At 47.1% G+C, this 17,825-nt stretch overlaps 1 protein-coding gene across 2 annotated transcripts in view; it reads left to right on the top strand.

The window, feature by feature from the left end:
- Window positions 1–220: 220 nt before the first annotated feature.
- The window catches only part of LOC122443556 (myocardial zonula adherens protein), a 116,274-nt gene continuing 98,669 nt past the window's right edge, over window positions 221–17,825 (top strand). The window contains exons 1-2 of one of the 2 annotated variants that reach the window (XM_043471848.1): window positions 221–417; window positions 13,716–13,802. In XM_043471848.1, coding sequence (XP_043327783.1) covers window positions 352–417; window positions 13,716–13,802 — 153 coding nt within the window. In that variant the 5' untranslated portion in view covers window positions 221–351. The remainder of the gene's footprint in view (window positions 418–13,715; window positions 13,803–17,825) is intronic. The other variant, XM_043471847.1, reaches the window with a different exon arrangement.

Below are 17,825 nucleotides of genomic sequence, written 5' to 3'. Positions count from 1 at the left end.
GATTGGTGGATTGGTAGATTGTGTTGACTGCTGGTAGGCACTCATGGTAGGCACTCAGTCCTGTCGTAGGACTGACCCTGGGAGGACGCAGAACCGTGGGGGAAGGTTGGTGACCAACTGCTGCTGGGTCTGCGCTCTCAGGAGAAAATGCAGCCTGACAGGTCAGGCGAGTGCGCGGGCCCCGCCCCGGCTCCGCCCCTTGGCCCGGCCTCCGCCCCGCCCCCGCCCCGCCCGCCGGCGCTGGTGGCCTGCGCGGTTCCCAGCCTCCCCGCCTCCCGCGGGACGACCGCGGGCTTATTACACCCGGGAGCAGCGCCGCGCCGAGCCCGCCACCGACGCCGCTGCTGCGGGATGCTGCGCTCCACGTCCACAGTCACCCTGCTCTCGGGCAGCAGCTCCGGGGCGCCCAACAGGAGGGTGAGTAGCTAAGATTGGGAGCTGCTGCTGTCCCACTTCCCGTCCAGCCAGCCCCGCTTGGGGGTCTGGGGATGGAGACGCGCGAAACCGGTCCCTCGGCCCAACACTCCACCTGGACTCAATTTTAGGTTCTGTCCCAGCTCCGCGAGCAAGTCCCTTCTTTTCTATGCCCCAGAGGCACCCCATGGGATCGAAAGACTTAAGGGACTTTCTGGAATTCCCAGAGATTTCCTCTCCCTTCCCGCCTCCTCTAGCAAGCCAAGTGTATTGGTGGCACCGTTTTAAAAAAAGCACGGGAAACTTTCGGCATTATCCTTATCTGGAGACTCAAAGGTGATGAATGTCTTTAACCAAACTTTCCTCCTTCCAGAGATGAAAAGAAAGGGCCACTTGTCGCCATTTGGTGATAGAATAACACTGATTTGGAGTGGTCTTGACTAAGGTAGGCTTTATTTTACAAAGTAGAGATTGGTAGCTGGCCACCCAGTAGGCCGGTTGTGGGACCTGGGTTTATACAAGGTGCTTTCTTCTTTCTGACTTAAATATTAGCACAGTGGGCTCCATCTCCACCTAGGTTGCCCTTTGGAAGTGCTGTTTCTTTGCCATCTTTGTTGCATCTTTTCTCATCGCTCCAGGTGCTCTGTGAAAGAATTGCTAGCCACATCTTTACCATTTCGCATCTCTTCCAAGACTGGTGCCTCAGAGCACACTGACAGGGCCTTGGTTTGTGCCTTTTGTTTTTGTTGTTGTTCAGTTGCTCAGTCACACCTGACTCTTTTCGACCCCAAGGAATGCAGCACGCCAGGCTTCCCTGTCCTTCATTATCTCCCAGAGCTTGCCCTAACTCATGTCCATTGGGTCAGTGATGCCATCCAACCATCTCATCCTCTGTTGTTCCCTTCTCCTCCTGCTTTCTATCTTTCCCAGTATCAAGGACTTTTCCAATCAGTCAGCTCTTTGCATCAGGGGACCAAATCATTGGAGCTTCAGCTTCCGCATCAGTCCTTCCAATGAATATTCAGGGCTGATTTCCTTTAGGATTGACTGGTTTGATCTCCTTGTGCCTTGTAAGTACATCTGTTCACTATGATATTCAGTACTCATCATCTCAATGCGTCTTTTCTATGCTTGAAAGTTCTCTAATCTATTTCCCTGTGTCTGTCTGCTTAGTTGTGTCTGACTCTTTGCAGCTCCATGGACTGTAACCCACCAGGTTCCTTTGCCCATGGAATTTTCCAGGCAAGAATACTGGAATAGGTTGCCATTTCCTCCAGGGGATCTTCCCAACTCAGGGATTGAACCCGCATCTCTTGCGACTCCTGCACTGGCAGGCAGATTCTTTACCATAAGCGCCACCTAGCTCAAACAGTAAAGAATCCACCCTGCAATGCAGGAGACCGCTTGCATGCAGGAGACGAGGGTTCAGTTCTTGGGTCAGGAAGATCCCCTGGAAAGGGAAATGGCTCCCCACTCCAGTATTCTTGCCCGGGAAATCCCCTGGACAGAAGAGCCTGGCAGGTTACAGTCCATGGTGTCATAAGGGTTGGACACAACTAAGCGACTAAACCACCACCAACTTATTTCCCCTATGTTTAGCTAAACAGGTGGCTAAGTCCAAGCCAGGGGCCCCTTTGATACTCCTGCCTGTTTTTTAGTCTTACAGATGTGCTCATTTCATTTTTACATACCTCACCCAAATGACTAGCAGTCGTCTTCAGTGCTGTTTTTCTTTAGCTCCAGAAGTACTCTGTTACGCCTGGGTCTGGGCCAGGTAATAGGTTCAAATGTGTGTGAACACCAGACACTTAGGGTTGACGGAAGCCAATCGTTGGCTTCATAAAGCAAGATTCCCATTAGGTCCAAGTGGGTTTCCAACTACAGTCCTAGCCTTGTACCAGGATGGGTATTTGTCTTTTTTCTGTGGAAATCCTTTTCAGTTGGAACATAATTATGATTGAGAAAGAATGAAGTAACTGCAAAACCAGCCCTGAACTTCAGGATCCTGTGTGGGACCAGATTGTGTGAAATTCTCTAGAACCCCTTCCAGAGTGGGTACTCATTGAGTGGCTGGAGTGATACGGGTGGATGCAAATGTGATAAGTATAGTAGATAACCTTTCTGAAGATTTTTTGCTCAAACATTTACTTTCAAGTATTTCTTTAGCTATACATACTGTGGTGTCTGATGGAATGAACACACTGTTGAGACGGCTTTGCCGTTTGAGTAAGACATCTGAAATACTTTGGTCTGAAGTGGTCGGTGCCCTGAATCAGACCATGTAAGGCTGCTTTGAGCACATGGGTACTTGCTCTGCAAAGAAGATAACTAAAGATTTCCTTATGATTTCCAACTCTGTTCAGAATTTGCAAATGGCACTGGTACTGTGTGTGTCTGTGGAAACTGTGATCTTTGATTGATTAATTGATTTATTAAACAATATTTATAGACCTGTGTGATGAAGGATTAGATATTGGGATTCATTCTACCTGTGGGTATAGACATTTGTCACAGACTATCATCATACAGAGTAATGGTTGTAATAGTAGGGTAGAGTGTTGACAGGTTGCATGGAAGCTTAAAGGAAAGGTTCTTCTTGAAGCCTCTGAGGAAGGCCTCCCTCTGCAGCAGACGTTTGTGTTTAGTCTTGCAGGGTGGAGTGAGACTTCTTAAGGCAAGTGACATAATTGAGATACTGAAAAAGGAAGTATCATTTCTTCTAAATGGAACTCTTGGCATATACTGTTTATCAGTGATGTATTGGACCTACTTTAGGGCAAAACACTTATTTTTTTGGATGAACAAGGATAGGATGTTTTAAATATAAAGTTGTAGACCAAACAAGTGAAAAGTGTTCCCTAAGTTGAAAGTTTTTCAGTAAACTCTATATTGTTCTATCTTTCCTCTCTGATATGCCACAAGTGATGGTCTTGTGCAGTAAAATGTTAGCCAGTAAAATAACATTTCTGTTTCATCCCAAGAGCTTACCAAATTAGGGACTGCTGGGGAACCGGGATGTGTCCAGCCAGGCCTTTAGGCCGACCAGAAATGGTGGTGACAGCTGACATTGAGCAGGGAGTTCTCTGAGTCAGCTGCCCAGGGTGGTGCAGCCAGACCAGACTGTCACTAGTTATCCTTCGTTTAATAGCTGCCACCTACAATTTGTACCTCCTTCTTATCTGAAATCTCTCAAGGGAAAAAAAAAACAGATGGGAGAGTAATTTCTGACAGCTGATAAACCTCTGAGAGGCATTTATGGATGCCAACCAACAGGGGTTGTAAAGTTAAAAAAAAAATCTGCCTTCATACCCGTTGTGCACTAAAAATAGTTTTATCTATGGCAACAGCAGGAAGATATATTGGCTGGAGAATAACCATAGATAGATTGATGACCTTGGAGAATGGAAGAAAATGTTTAAAAAAAATATTAACATTGCTTTGTGATTTTGAGAGGAATTTTGTAAATGCAGTTAATCACACTGAATGAAGCTTTGCAGTGGAAGGGCAATTGTGTGGCCAGGTTGTGTGCTTTGCAGAGAAGGCATTTTTGCTTTGCGCAGCCAAATATTATTGGTTTAGCTGTTTGGTGAGGGTGGTGTGAGAAGATAGACTTGTCAAGGGTTCCCCCAGCATCACACCGTGTTGGTAATAGGAGATTGTTGACTGGTGTTACTGGTGTCATGGCCCCTCCATGGCACATTAAAAAATGAAACCAAATCCAGGAAGGCCAGAGGGCAAGGACTGTCTCCTGGCCTGCTTTTGCCAGTAATTTTTGTATTTGGCAGAGTCTTCCTCTGTTAAAAACTGGAATGGGCTGGCCAGTCATCACTTCCTCACTCAGGCAGTACTCTCCTGGGTCCCATTTCTGTCTGATTGACTCAAATAATTCTCCTTAGCTGGCCAGTGAAAGGATCAGACAGGTGTTTACCTCACTTCCTTTTCCTTTCACAGAAACATCTGTGAGCATAACTTCCATATTGTCCTACTGGGCTCTGAGGAAGGGACGCAGAGCATTGTGGGGACTCAGCATCTGGTGGAAGGAAGCTGGGTGCAGCCTTCCCCAGGGAGGGGGTTGGCAGGGGGCCTGCACTTCCCAGAAGACTGGCTGGCTGCTCCCCTGGGCCCTCCTGAGCCCAGGTGAGGAGTTTTAGAACCTGGTGTCCCCAGGATTCAACCAAAGACCCTCTGCCACTCAGAACTAATAGTTATATGCTCAGGAAAAAAAAAAAAAATGCCCTGACTTCTCTGCTTTGGTTCACCCATCTCACTGTGTGAGATGTAGGATGAAGGGACCTGAGTTCTGAGATTCTTAAGGAAATCTGAGATCCAGAGGCTGGTGTTACCGCTGAGCTTCTGGTCACTTATGAAACCTTTTCACATTAGCCTCAAAAACTGTAGAGCTGAACACAGGGAGTTGTGGGTCCTGGGCCAGCTAACTAGAGACTATGTTGAAATGTTTTGCTTTAAAGTACTTTCAACAATTATGTGCCTTACTCCTTGTTTCTGCAGTCGTGTCTGTCAGCCAAAAATGGTCCCCATCTCACCCAGCACACAGAAGAGTAACACAAAGGTGTTTACCTCTTTTCCCTCCTTAGATAAGTGATATTTCTTGAATATCAGTCACGCTGTTGACTGTTCTTTGTCTTTTAAGGCCAGCGTGTCTCTCTAAAATACAGAATCCAGCTACCTAACTCTTCTGCTTTAAGAGCCCCTTCGGTATTGCCAGGAACAAGTACAACCCCCTAGTTTAGCACCCAGGGCCTTCTGATCTGGCCTTTGCCCTCCCCACCCCCTGCTCACCAATACTCTTTGCAGATGTACCAAATTACTTGCTGTTCCCCAAGATTTTGATGCTGTTCCTCACCTCTGCCATTTTTCATGCCTCTTTTCTGATGAAGGGTCAGCTCCTCTGGGAAGCCTGCCTGAACCCCCTCTTCTGTATTCCCCTAGAGGCTCGTGACCCTCATCATTGCTCCTACCTATTATTAACTACTAGAGGAGAAGGTTTAAGGACCCTCCCTTCCCAGGCCTGGTGTAATAGGTGCTTAGAAAGAAGAGTATCCCCAGGGTCCTCAAACAGCCATACTTTACATTGAGTTGGCAAATGGGAAAACAGGAAGAGAAGCTTGGGATGAAGTCAGCCTATGACCCCTGGTCCACCTGGGCAGGAAGCAGGTGCCCTGTGGCTGGGAGTGTCAGCTTGGATGAGGAGCTTGACAGCTCTGGGAAGGCCTCCAAATAGTCCAGGTGCCTGATCCTGTTGTACTGTCAGAGTTTCATTCCTTTGGTTAGGTCAGTGGTTCAACTCTGGTTACACATGGAATACCGAGAAGCTTAAAATCCTCCACCTAGGCCCCACCCCAGACCGTCTAGATGAGAACCTCGGAAAGTAGAGAATGACATCAGCATTGTTTAGGAAGCTTCCCCGGGTGACTCTAATATGTGGCCAAGGATCAGGACTCCTCCTTCTGGGGTTGCTCTCTCAGCTTTCTCGGACATGCAGGCAGTCCTGGGTCCATGTCCTCGAAGGTCCCTTTGACAAACTTTTTGGAAAGGCACGATGGAGGTGGGGGCAGGACGGGAGAGTCCTAACATGCCAGGACTCTGGTGTCTTTGTGTGCGTTCATTTACCTGCGATTTCTCTCTGGGGCAATTGGGGCACATGGTGAGCCTGGTACTGAAGAGCCAGCTAGAACAAGAGGGAGAAGTCACTGTCCTCCTACTTAGGAATTTTGTCCGGAATCAACTGTGACAAGAAAGTGGGTGCCAGGACATTTTACGCCACCTGGAAGACGTATCTAAGTATGGAGATCAGGGGGCAAGTGATGACCCCACAGTCAGACCAGCCCTTGGCCTGTTTTGAATACTCTGAGCCAAGAATGGTTTTACAGGGCCTGCAGACCCTCAATATTTGCTATCTGGCCCTTTACAGAAAAAGTGTACCTCACCCTGATGTAGATGGTCAGGCCTGCAAGCTCAGGGTCAGAGCAACACTGAAGAGTCCTCCTCCAGACGGGGCGGGCCCTGTTCCACCGGCATGCCCCAGAGATTTTAATGCTTGTGCTGAGCAGAGACTGACCTCCCAGCCACAGCCATAGTGGCCACACCATCTGTTGTTAGGTGGAGCTGAGCAGGGACCCACGGTCACAGAGTGGACTGGGCCCGAGGGAAATGTAAATGCACTTGGCTCATTTCCATAGGGAAATCCATGTTTGTAAACTGATGAGCAAACGCAGCACCTCCCTGGGTCATCTTCTCCACCCCTTTTTATTTGAGATGGACAACTCGCCCTTAGGTGAGCCTGGATACTGAAGCTGAGAGCCTGAGGGTACGCGGATGGCAGAGTCCGCCCTAGACAGGGACCAGCCCTCTGCCTCCACAGAGTGGGTCAGAAACAAGTCCCAGAGGCCTGCTTAGCTCCCAGGCGCCCTGACTGCAGACAAGGGCTTGGCTGTGGATCTTCTTGTGGAGGAGGCTTGAAAGCTCGCTGCACCCCCTGCTGTCCTCCTGTGGGGATTGGCTTGAAGGAAGTGAAAGGCTCTCTGGGGAGTGTCAGGTACATTCTCCTTACTGGGTTTTAGTTCAGCCTAGAAAGAAGCCCGTACTGACATTTACTGAGCAAGGGCCTATTACGTGTTGATCCTATGCTGAGTGCTCTAAGGGCTACACAAGCAGTTAAGGTACAAAGCCTGCTTGGGAACCCTGTTTTCCCCCTTCCAGCCCATGCTGTAGGGTGTGGAACATAATAGGAGGTACTCAATAATTGCTGTTGAATCACTGAACTCAGATTTGAGCAATAGTCCCTTCCTCTAGAAATTTAAATGGCTCCCTGATGTCTTCCATTAGAAGCCTTGCTTCACCATCAGGCATTTGTAGGTTAAGAGTTTGGCCCCTACTTGTGTGGTCATTTTCTTCTCCCACTATTGCTTAGGCTTCGGGCCCATTTACCATTCTCAGAACATGCCCTGTTTGTGTCTTTGGATCGTTGGGAATGAACACCTCGCCTGGTAATTGTATATTGTTATTCTGATGATGGATTCTCCCAACATCATTGACCTGGGAAGTCCTTTCTGTCCTTCTATATGCAGTTCACATGTCATCTCTAGAACGCTTCTGATATACTCCACCTCCCGTTAGATGACTCTTCTCCTCCTTAAATTCCCAGGGTAAAAAAGATGATTTACTGAATGCTTAATATGTGCATTAGAAACTATTGGGCTTAGAAATGTGCATTAGAAACTATTAGAAACTATTCTAAGCCCTTTTCACGTATTAGTTTATTAAAGCCTAGCCACAGGGACTTGCCTGGTGGTTCAGTGGTTAAGACCCCATGCTTCTACTGCAGAGGGCATGAGTTAGATCTTTGGTTGGGAAACTAAGATCCTTCATGCTACTCATTGTGGCCAAAAAAAAAAAAAAAGAATCCTTGTGACAATCCCAAGAGAGTCGTTGCTGCAGTGTTGTTAGCTGAGTTTTACAACCGAAATAACTGAAACAATAAAGATTGAGTAGCTTTCCAAAGGTTTCACAGCGAGTAGGTGTCAGAATCAGAAGTGGAACCCAGAAGTGCAGCGCCATATGCCTTAACCACACATGACCCTGTCTGCCAGGTATTGTATTGTGTGATATTGCCTTGCGTGGGTATGTTTCTGGATTATGGGCCTCTTTGGGCAGGGCTCTTTCTTTTCCATATTGGTACCCTCATAGCCCTAAAGTGTCTTACAAGTAGTGGGTGCTCAGTACTTGAAGTACACTGAGTCCATCTTCTTGCTTTTGATCCGCTGGAAGGGACCTTTGATTGTAAGGATGGCAGGTCCAGGGCTAGTGTTCAGCTAAATAAGATTCAGCTCCCCACGATGTTCAGAACACAAGGTGGAGCCAGCTGCTATGGGAACCCCTGGGACCAACTACCTCACCTGCTTCTCAGGCACTGTCCAACCTGGGCTACTCTGGGTATTATGTACCTGAGTGTCAGGAAACCATGAAAGTGAGCATCATCAAATGCTCAGAGAGATAAGCCTTGATCTGCCTTGATCTGACCCAGTGGGAGATTTTCCCAGGGGAGATTCCTGAAAGTGAATGACTAATGGAGGTAAACTCTACAGGGTCAGCCTGTCAGGTACATTCAGGGGTTACTTAGAACTTCTGTTAAGAAATTCAGAGCACCTTTTAGACCTGTGGGATGTTCTCTTTGCTGCTTTGAAACAGTCCTGTGGGTCTAGGAAGGATTGAGGACCTCCCCCGCCTCCGCCCCATCTGATACGTGCTGTGCCGTGAGAAGCTGCTTCTGTCATGTCCAGCGTTTTGCGACACTGTGGACTATAGCCTGACAGGCTACTCTGTCCATGGGATTTTCCAGACAAGAGTATTGGAGTGGGTTGCCATTTCCTCCTCCAGGGGGTCTTCCCGACCCGGGGATGGAACCCATGTCTCCTGCGTTGGCAGACCTTTCTCTGTCTCTGATATAGTCCCTCTCAATCTTTATTATTGCTGTAACTGACTGTTAGTTGCTCAGTTGTGTCTGACTCTTTGTGACCCCATGAGCTATAGCCTGCCAGGCTCCTCTGTCCATGGGATATCCCAGGAAAGAATACTGGAGTGGGTTGCCCTCTCTGACTACTAAGATATTTTAAAAATATTTATCTGTATTTATTTATTTGACTGCACTCACTGGGTCTTTGTTGCAGCATGCGAGATCTTAGATCCTCATTGTGGCCTGCAGGCTCTCTTAGTTGTAGCCTGTGGGACCTAGTTCTGTGACCAGGGATTGAACGTGGGCCCCTTGCATTGGGAGCATGGGGTCTTAGCTACTGGACCACCAGGGACGTCCCTACTATGCTTTTTATTTTAAAAACTTACACATACTTGGAACAGGTGCAGACATTGAAGAAATCCCACTTTCCAAAAGATTACCACCACTACCACCAGCAGGTGGTCATGTTTCCTTAAAGACGTTTTTTTCCCCCATAAACATATACAAATTATCAGAGTGTATTTTAAAAACAGAACAGGTTATTTTTTCCCAGCACTGTCTTTTTTCACATGATAGTACATTTGAGCATCTTACTAAGCAGGGCCTGATCCTGTTCCAAGGTGGATTTAAATTGCATCTGTGCCGTCAGTCCATTGTGGATCAGCACTGATTACAGAATGTAAGCACCGCGTGCAGTCCATGCCCTCATGTTTCCATAAAGGCGCTCCTAACGACAAGAGTAAACATTCTCCACAGGGGTGTGGGTGGAGCCGCAAGCACCTGACGCACCTGCCGGTTAGCTTTGAAGCCAGATGTTTATTTTACATTCTTGTTTTATTTGAATTCATTATCTATCACCAGGTAAAACTGATAGTGTAGAGAAATGCATTTTTTTTAGCCTGTGGCTTTGTGTTTCATAGTGTACATATGGCCTGAGGAGGGATGCAGGCAGTGTGTTGAGGAAAATCAGCATTCTGGGTGGACAGATAAAGAACTGTCTCCATCAGGGGTAGGGGGCTTCTCAGTTTTGATTGATTGGAGTCATGGAGTCCTTTCTGGACCTTGTCTTTTCTTCCAGTTTTCAGTTTATTCCAAAAATGATTGCCATTAGGGATTACCCCTCTAGGACGATCAGTCTATAAAGCTGTCAGTTGCTATAGTAATACCCACTAGATCCATTGGCCAAATTGTTTTTATCATGGAAAGCAGAGCCAGAAAGCCAAGTCAGCCTATATCATTTTGGAGCTTGTAGGCTGATGACATATTTAGATAATAATAAAAATATCTAACAGTGATAGAGGCATACTATGTGCCAGAACCTTCCTTTACCTGTATTTTACCCTTGAGATTCAGAGAGATTAAATAGCTTGCTCATAGTCAGCACAGCCTAGTAGGTGTTGGAAATTGTGAATATGTGTGTACACCTGTGCAGGTATGTATCTCTGTTTGCACATGTGTGTGTGTGGTATAGGGTATGGTACAAGAGAAAAGTACTTCCTTTTCTCTGCAAAACTATGCTGTGCATCAGATCTGGCCTACCAGGGATGATTACTGAGCATCACAGACTTGGATTACCTGCCTGGTGTGAGTTACATTTTGATGTTCATGCAAATGCCTGCTGGTTTCAACCAGCCCAAGTGGCCTGAAGTCAAAGGGTTACCTCTTTCTGGAGACCCTCGGATTCCCATCAGTGTTGTTTGTCAGCTGAGAGAGCTATGTGCTGGAATGGCTTGATTTCTCTATGACCAGCATGACAGGCAATGAGCTTTGAAGGTTTCATACAAAGTTGGCCATGTAAGAGGGAGTGATATCTCTGGGGGTCAGGTCACATCTCTCCCTGGGGTCACTGGAGCCAGAACTTGGCCAGAGAAGAGTGAGATGGAGAAGGATCTTGAAACCAAATCTTGTGGCTGAAAGGACTGGATTGTTTAGTGCAGAAGAAAGAACATTCAGGCTGATGAAGAGCAAAGAGAATTCTGCTACAGTCCCTGAGGGTACCCTGGGTCTGTTAGATAGGGGTTCTGAGGAAGAACTGTTTAAGTCTGTTGTCAGGGAGTTAGAGGTGTTAGGTAGCAAAATGGGGTGCCTCAGAGGAAGGCAGTGGTGAGAGTGGAAATGCTAATGTGTGTTCCAAATGGGCTGTCACCTTTACAGGGAAGATGTTACCCTCAGGCTGGGTGTCCACTGCCAGGTATATTGTTGGTGAGGAGGTTCCTTCATAGGCTGGCAGGTTGGATGTCAAAGGTCTTTTACAATCGTATCCAACCGTGGGCTTCATGGATGCAGGGTCCACAGAGGCTGCCCTGTGGACCAGTGCATAACTGTGATTGCAGACCAGGTTGGGGGGTGTGTATTAGTTTACTGGGGTTGCTGTAAAAACAAAAAAAGAAAAGTACCACAAGTCAAGTGACTTAAACAACAGCAATATATTGTCTCCTGATTCTGGAGATTGGAGGTCCAAAGTCAAGGTATCGACAGGATTGGTTCCTTTTGAGAGCAGTGAGAGCAGAATCTGTTTCAGGCCCATCTCCTTTATTTGCTTACATGGTGTGCTCCCTGTATGCATGTCTGTCTCCCAATTTTCCCTTTATATAAGGACACCAGTCATTTGGGATTAGGACCTACCCTAATGACCTCATTTTACAAACTGTGGAAAATTCTTAAAGAGATGAGAGTACCAGACCACCATACCTTTCTCTTGAGAAACTTGTATGCAGATCAAGAAGGAACAGTTAGAACTGGACATGGAACAATGGGCTGGTTTCAAACTGGGAAAGGAGTAAGTCAAGGCTGTATATTGTCACCCTGCTTATTTGACTTACATCATGTGAAAGTACATGTATCGGAGTACATCATGTGAAAAGCCAGGCTGGATGAATCACAAGCTGGAATCAGGATTGCAGGGTGAAATATCAACAACCTTAGATATACAGATGATACCACCCTAATAGCAAAAAATGAAGAGGAACTAGAGAGTCTTTTGATGAATGTGAAAGAGGAGATTGAAAGAGCTGGCTTAAAACTCAGCATTCAAAACACTAAGATCATGGCATCTGGTCCCATCACTTTATAGCAATTAGAAGGGGAAAAAGTGGAAACACTGACAGATTTTCTTTTCTTGGGCTTCAGAATCACTGTGGCCGGTGATTGCAGCCAGGAAATTAAGATGATTGCTCCTGGGAAGAAAAGCTTTGAAAAACCTAGACAGCGTATTAAAAAGTAGAGACATTATTTTGCCAACGAAGGTCCAAAGGTCCATATAGTCAAAGTTCCATTTTTTCACTACTGTGTACAAATGTGAGAGTTGGGTCATAAAGAAGGCTGAGCACTGAAAATTGATGCTTTTGAACTGTGGTGTTGGAGAAGACTCTTGAGAGTCCCTTGGACTGCAAGGAGATCCGACCAGTCAATCCTAAAGGAAATCAATCCTGAGTATTCATTGGAAGGACTGATGCTGAAGCTGAAGCTCCAATACTTTGGCCACCTGATGCAAAGAGCTAACTCATTGGAAAAGACCTTGATGCTGGGAAAGATTCAAGGCAAAAGGAGAAGAACGTGGCAGAGGATGAGATAGTTTGATGGCATCATCGACTCAATGGACATGAATTAGAGCAAATTCCAAGAGATGATGGAGGAGAGTGGGGCCTGGTATGCTGCAGTCCATGGGTTGCAAAGAGTCAGACATGACTTAGCGGCTGAACGACAAGCGCTGCTATAAAGACCCTATTTTCAAATAAAGTCACATTCTGAGGTACTAGGAGTTAGGACTCCTATGTATACATTTTAGGGGGACAGAATTCCACCCATAACAGGGACAGGTTGTGCTCTCATGAGTGTGGGGGGCTGTTGGCTGGGCGCTCTGGGTGCTGCTTTGACTCTCTGTTTTTTCCCTTTGGTGTTGTTTTTTAATGGCAGGATAAAAAACAACACATTTTCCACTTCTTTCCAGAATATATCACAGTAGGATCAGGCTGTGATAATAGGGTGAAATAAACATCATGTGGCATTAAGTACATTGTCATTGTGTGTGACCATCACCACCATCTGTCTTTCATCTTTTCAAACTGAAACTCCATATTCATTAAAGAATAACTCAGTCCTTGGCAACCAGCATTCTTCTCTCCATCTCTATGAATTTGGCCACTCTGGGGACTCTGTGTAAGTGGAACCATACAGGTTTGTCTTTTCATGACTGCCTTATTTCACTTAGCATCATGTCCTCAAGGTTGCTCCATGTTATAGCATGTGTCAGAAGTTTTTTTCCTTTATAGGGCTGTGTAAATATTCTGTTCTATGTATAAACACATTTTATTTACCTACTCATCCATTGATGGACATTTGGGATGTTTCCACATTTTGCCTATTGTGAATAATGCTGCTGTGGACATGGATATATAGACTTCTTAAAGATTTTTGTGATTAAACATGTACATGTCTGTTATAGGAAAATCCAACATAGAGTCAAGTAAAAAGCACCTTCCCACCCCTCCACCACTGTGTATAGCTTGGCCTCTACCCTTCTAGCTGTATTTTGAAATCAGATCATCCTGTACTGTAATGGAACATGAGCCATTTAAAAAAAATGTTTGAATTCTGTGAAACTATTCAGTAGTTTGCTAAAGAAGGAAAGCATAAAACAAGCAGGAAGGTGGTGAGAGCCTGTGATGGGCCCGGCGGAAGCTGGTCTTTCCCCAGCATCACCTGTGTGATTTGTGCCATCATTCCCATTGCTAAGGAGGCGACGGAGGCTCTGAGAAACCCCAGGTGCTCTGGCTCCTTCTGCCCCAAATGCAGGTTTATAACTGGCCTCTTCTCTCTTCTCTCCCAGGCAAATGTCTGCAGACTACGGCTGACTGTACCTCCCGAGAACCCAGTGCCTGAGCCGAGTGAAAATAAGGTTGAAAGAAGAGAGCAGGTAAGCCATCTCGGAGGCGAAGTCTTGACCAGTTCCCACCTTTTTGTTGTTGCTCTTTTATGCTGTGCGGCATGTGGGATCTCAGTCGCTCGACCAGAGTTTGAACCCGTGTCCCCTGCAGTGAAGCACAGAGTCTTACCCACTGGGCTGCCAGGGAAGTCCCTCCCCTCTTTGTATCCTTTTATTTGAACCCCCTTCCCCTGCCGTCTTCCATCCAGGCTGTTCACAGAGCCTGCATGTCAGCACCTGTGTGATGAAAGGCCCCCCACCCACCATCCTCCCAGAAGTCAGGCTGCTCTGCCTGGCCGGCTGGGTGGCCTCAGGACCCTGCTGTCGCTTCTAGGTGAACGCCGGCTGTGTGTTGCCTTGCAACTCTAGGGGCGCTGGCTTTGGTGACAGGTGCAGTGGCAGGGGACGGGTTTTTCCTGAAAGAGCCCCGACCAGTTGAGTCAAAGGGCCCATTGTGAGCTGCGGCGGGGCCTGAGCCTTTCTCTGTGGCTGGAGCCAGAGGCTCTTGGGGTGGGGGTGCTGCCTGGAGAGGAATGGCCCCAAAGCAGCTCTGGCAAGGGCACCCGGCTACAGGGAGGAGGAGCCGAGCAGGCCTTTTTGTGCCAGCTGCTCTGTAAGTGCTAGGCCGCAGAGATAAGTCTGACCTTGGCCTTGCCTTGAGGAACTGACAGATTTTCAGGTGAGACAGACATATAAATAAACCAGGCTGACGTGATAGTTCGAGTGTTAGGATCCTGAAGTGTAAGCAGGGCTCTGGGAACATGGAGAATTGGGCTGTATCAAAGGACCCAGAAGCCTGTTTGAAAGGGCTCTCACTGGTAAAAATGGAAAAATTTCAAAATCAAAAGAATTAGTGACAATGATGAATTATGACACATTGAATACTAAAAAAGCCCTCATGGGTGTATAGTAATAGATTATAAAAGGGAAAGCTCTTTTTTTTTTTTTTTAAAAATATAACATCAGCTGATAAATTTAGAAAATTTCTTGTTTTGTAACCCCTATGCCAGGTCATCAATGAATGTAAAAACTAGTTGGTGAAAGATTACCGTGGAGCAGTATATTGATGTGGGCTCAGAGTATGACCTCACTGATCACTTATGGACTCTAGAGGAACAGTGCCACAGTATGGCCAGTAGTTCTACCAGGCAATCCGATTTGGCTTTACCAGGACTGGGCAGCCTGGCATGCTGTGACTTCTGGTATGATGCAGTTAAGTAAATAATGTTACCTGTAATATTCATGCCAAACTTGTGTAACTGAATCTAGTAATAAGGAGTCAGAAAAATCCAAAATGTGAGATTGTCTATAAAAAAATTAGCCAGATGACCTTAATAAATTAAATGTTACTTAAAAAAAAGAATCTATTGGAAATAAAAGAGATGAGAGAGACTTAACATTATTACAATGAATTAAACGTTGATTAAATCCTGGGTCCTATATATATATATATATATATATCTATGTAAGATATATATACATATATGTATCTTTTGATACCATATCAAAGTTGTACAATTTTGAATATAAACCCATATATTACATATTATTAAAAAACGGTACTTTTCTTACTCATGATAATGATACATTGATGATATATCTTAACTGTTCTTTCCGCTTCTCTATATCTTTGAATATTTTCCAAAGAAAAAGTTTAGAGGTAAAAGCTCATAGGCAGAGAGAGAGTGTTCAGGTTTTGGCTGCTGAACCCTGGCTGATGACCAGGGGCCTGTGTTGCTGGAGGTGTGGGTCCCCTCTGCTCTCACTGATCCCCTCTCTGTCCGTCCTTTCAGAGCTGATAGATTGGTCAGGGGAGTGGCCCTGGGCTGTGTCCAGAGGCTCATGGGCAGCTCAGCACACGGGGAGTCAGAATGAGTGCTTGCTGGAGAAGGAGCCCAGGCTGGGGCAAGTGACAGGACAAGGGCCCCGAATGCATGGTAGAGGCAGTGGGGAATTGGGTCTGTTGGTGTTAGCTCTGAGCTGCACGCCTGGGGAGATGTCTGTGAGGGGCCCCTGCATGCTAACACTGGGGCGGTGGGTGCTGTGAGGCACCGGAGGGCGTGCCACTGCTCAAGAAGAGTCAAGTATTACCTAAGAAAGTGGCAATCTGTTCTATGTCACGGGAATGTTGGTCTTCACGTTGTGTCCCGATTTGTCTGTTGACCTTAAACAGTGCTTTTCAAGCTTTCAAAAATAATTAGACCCTCTTTTTTTTTTTTAAATCAAAATGTCATCCCGAAGCCTCATGCAATCCAGGTGAAAGTGGTACTGGTGGGGGCCAGAGTCCTCCCAGTTTCCTTGCACCCCAGCACCCTCCTGCCCAAGAACTCCGGGAGCACAGGGCAGAGACTCCAGGGAGAGACTGTGCCAGGATGCTTCGGGCCTCGGCAGACCAGGTGGCAGCCTGCGTGCCGATCTCTGATGCATTGGTGACTCACTGCAGAAAAACTGGGGTAGAGAGGAGGAGGGTGGGGCCGGCTCTTACCCCAGAACTGAAGTCCTTGGGTGGTGGCAGCACTTGAAGGTCCTGGTGGTAACTGTGAGGCTGTTCTGGGTGATTCTGTCACCATGTCCTGGCCGGGTGCCTGGTCTTGAGTCACTGGGACCCAGAGGTGGGCACCAGCGAGGAGGCCCTAGGGCTGCTAGCTCCCCTGATGTGCTTCAGTGTGGCTGCTCCTCTCTGTGACATCGTACGTAGTCCACAGAATTGCAGGATACCAAGAACACTGGCGAGGTGACTTTTTCCTTTGGTTCCTTTGTCTGCGGTGTGACAGTTGGGGGACTGAAGCTCGCTCAGATAAAGAAGCTGTAAATGGCCTGATGGGATGCTGATAAAACGAAACTTCTCAGGATTTCCGGGGCCCTGTTAGAGAGGGAGCCCACTGAAGGCAGAGCTGGGTCTTGTTCTTTTTCACAGTCAGGGAAGATGCGCAGAGTCTTTTTTTAAAAAAATATTGATTTATTTTTGGCTCTGCTGGGTCTTCATTGCTGTGCGGGCTTTTCTCTGTTTGTGGCAAGTAGGGGCTGCTCTCTAGTTGCGGGGTGCAGGCTTCTCATCACAGTGGCTTCTCTTGTTGGGGAGCATGGGTTCTAGAGCCTTTGGGCTTCAGCAGTTGCAGCACGTGGGCTCTAGAGCACAGGCTCAGTAGTTGTGGCACATGGGCTTAGTTGTCCTGCGGCATGTGGAGTCTTCCCGGATCAGGTATTGAATCCACATCTCCTGCATTGACAGGTGGATTCTTTACCGCTGACCACCAGGTAAGCCCTGCATAATGTCTTTTGAGGACCTGAGGAAGCTATGGGGCAGCTGGCTGCACATAAGCACCACTGCTACTGGGCCATTTTGTCTGCTGGCCCCAGTCATTAGGGAGAGGAGTTACTCACAGGGCAGTGATGGAAGGCTGTGGCAGGTGGTGCAGGTTGCCCAGCTTTAGGATGGGGTGTTTGGAGGCTTCTGGAGGCAATGACAACTGAGGCGGTGTCTTCCTCTGGAGTCATGGGTTCCTCAGGAAGGTGTGGAAGGCTTCCTGCTCCCAAGGCAGGTGCTGGGGCGCCTGTTCCTCTTAATCTTTCTCGAATGGACCATCCCACCTGCCCCAAACCTGCCTTCCCCAGTCCACCAGATGACTCCCAGACACTTTGTTCCTCTGCTACTAGTTTCCTCACCTTTCAAGTAGGCACATGAAAGCCTGGTTGCAAAGAGTAACTGAGTTGGAGTATGCAAAGGTCCCCCAACAGCGTCTGGCCTGTAATACTGATTAGAGAAAAGTGAAAAGTAAAAGCCGCTCAGTCATGTCCGACTCTTTGTGACCCCATGGACTGTAGCCCGCCAGGCTCCTCTGTCCATGGGATTGTCCAGGCAAGAGTACTGGAGTGGTTGTAATTCCTTTCTCCAGGGAATCTTCCCGATCTGGGGATCAAACCCATGTCTCCCTCCTAGCAGGTGGATTCTTTACTGTCTGAGACACAGGGGAAGCCCACTGACTAGAGAGGCGATGACTAAATGTCAAATGC

The sequence above is a fragment of the Cervus canadensis genome, chromosome 6 (genome assembly GCF_019320065.1).
Source record: "Cervus canadensis isolate Bull #8, Minnesota chromosome 6, ASM1932006v1, whole genome shotgun sequence".
NCBI lineage: Eukaryota > Metazoa > Chordata > Mammalia > Artiodactyla > Cervidae > Cervus > Cervus canadensis.
This window is presented reverse-complemented; position numbering and strand designations above follow the sequence as displayed.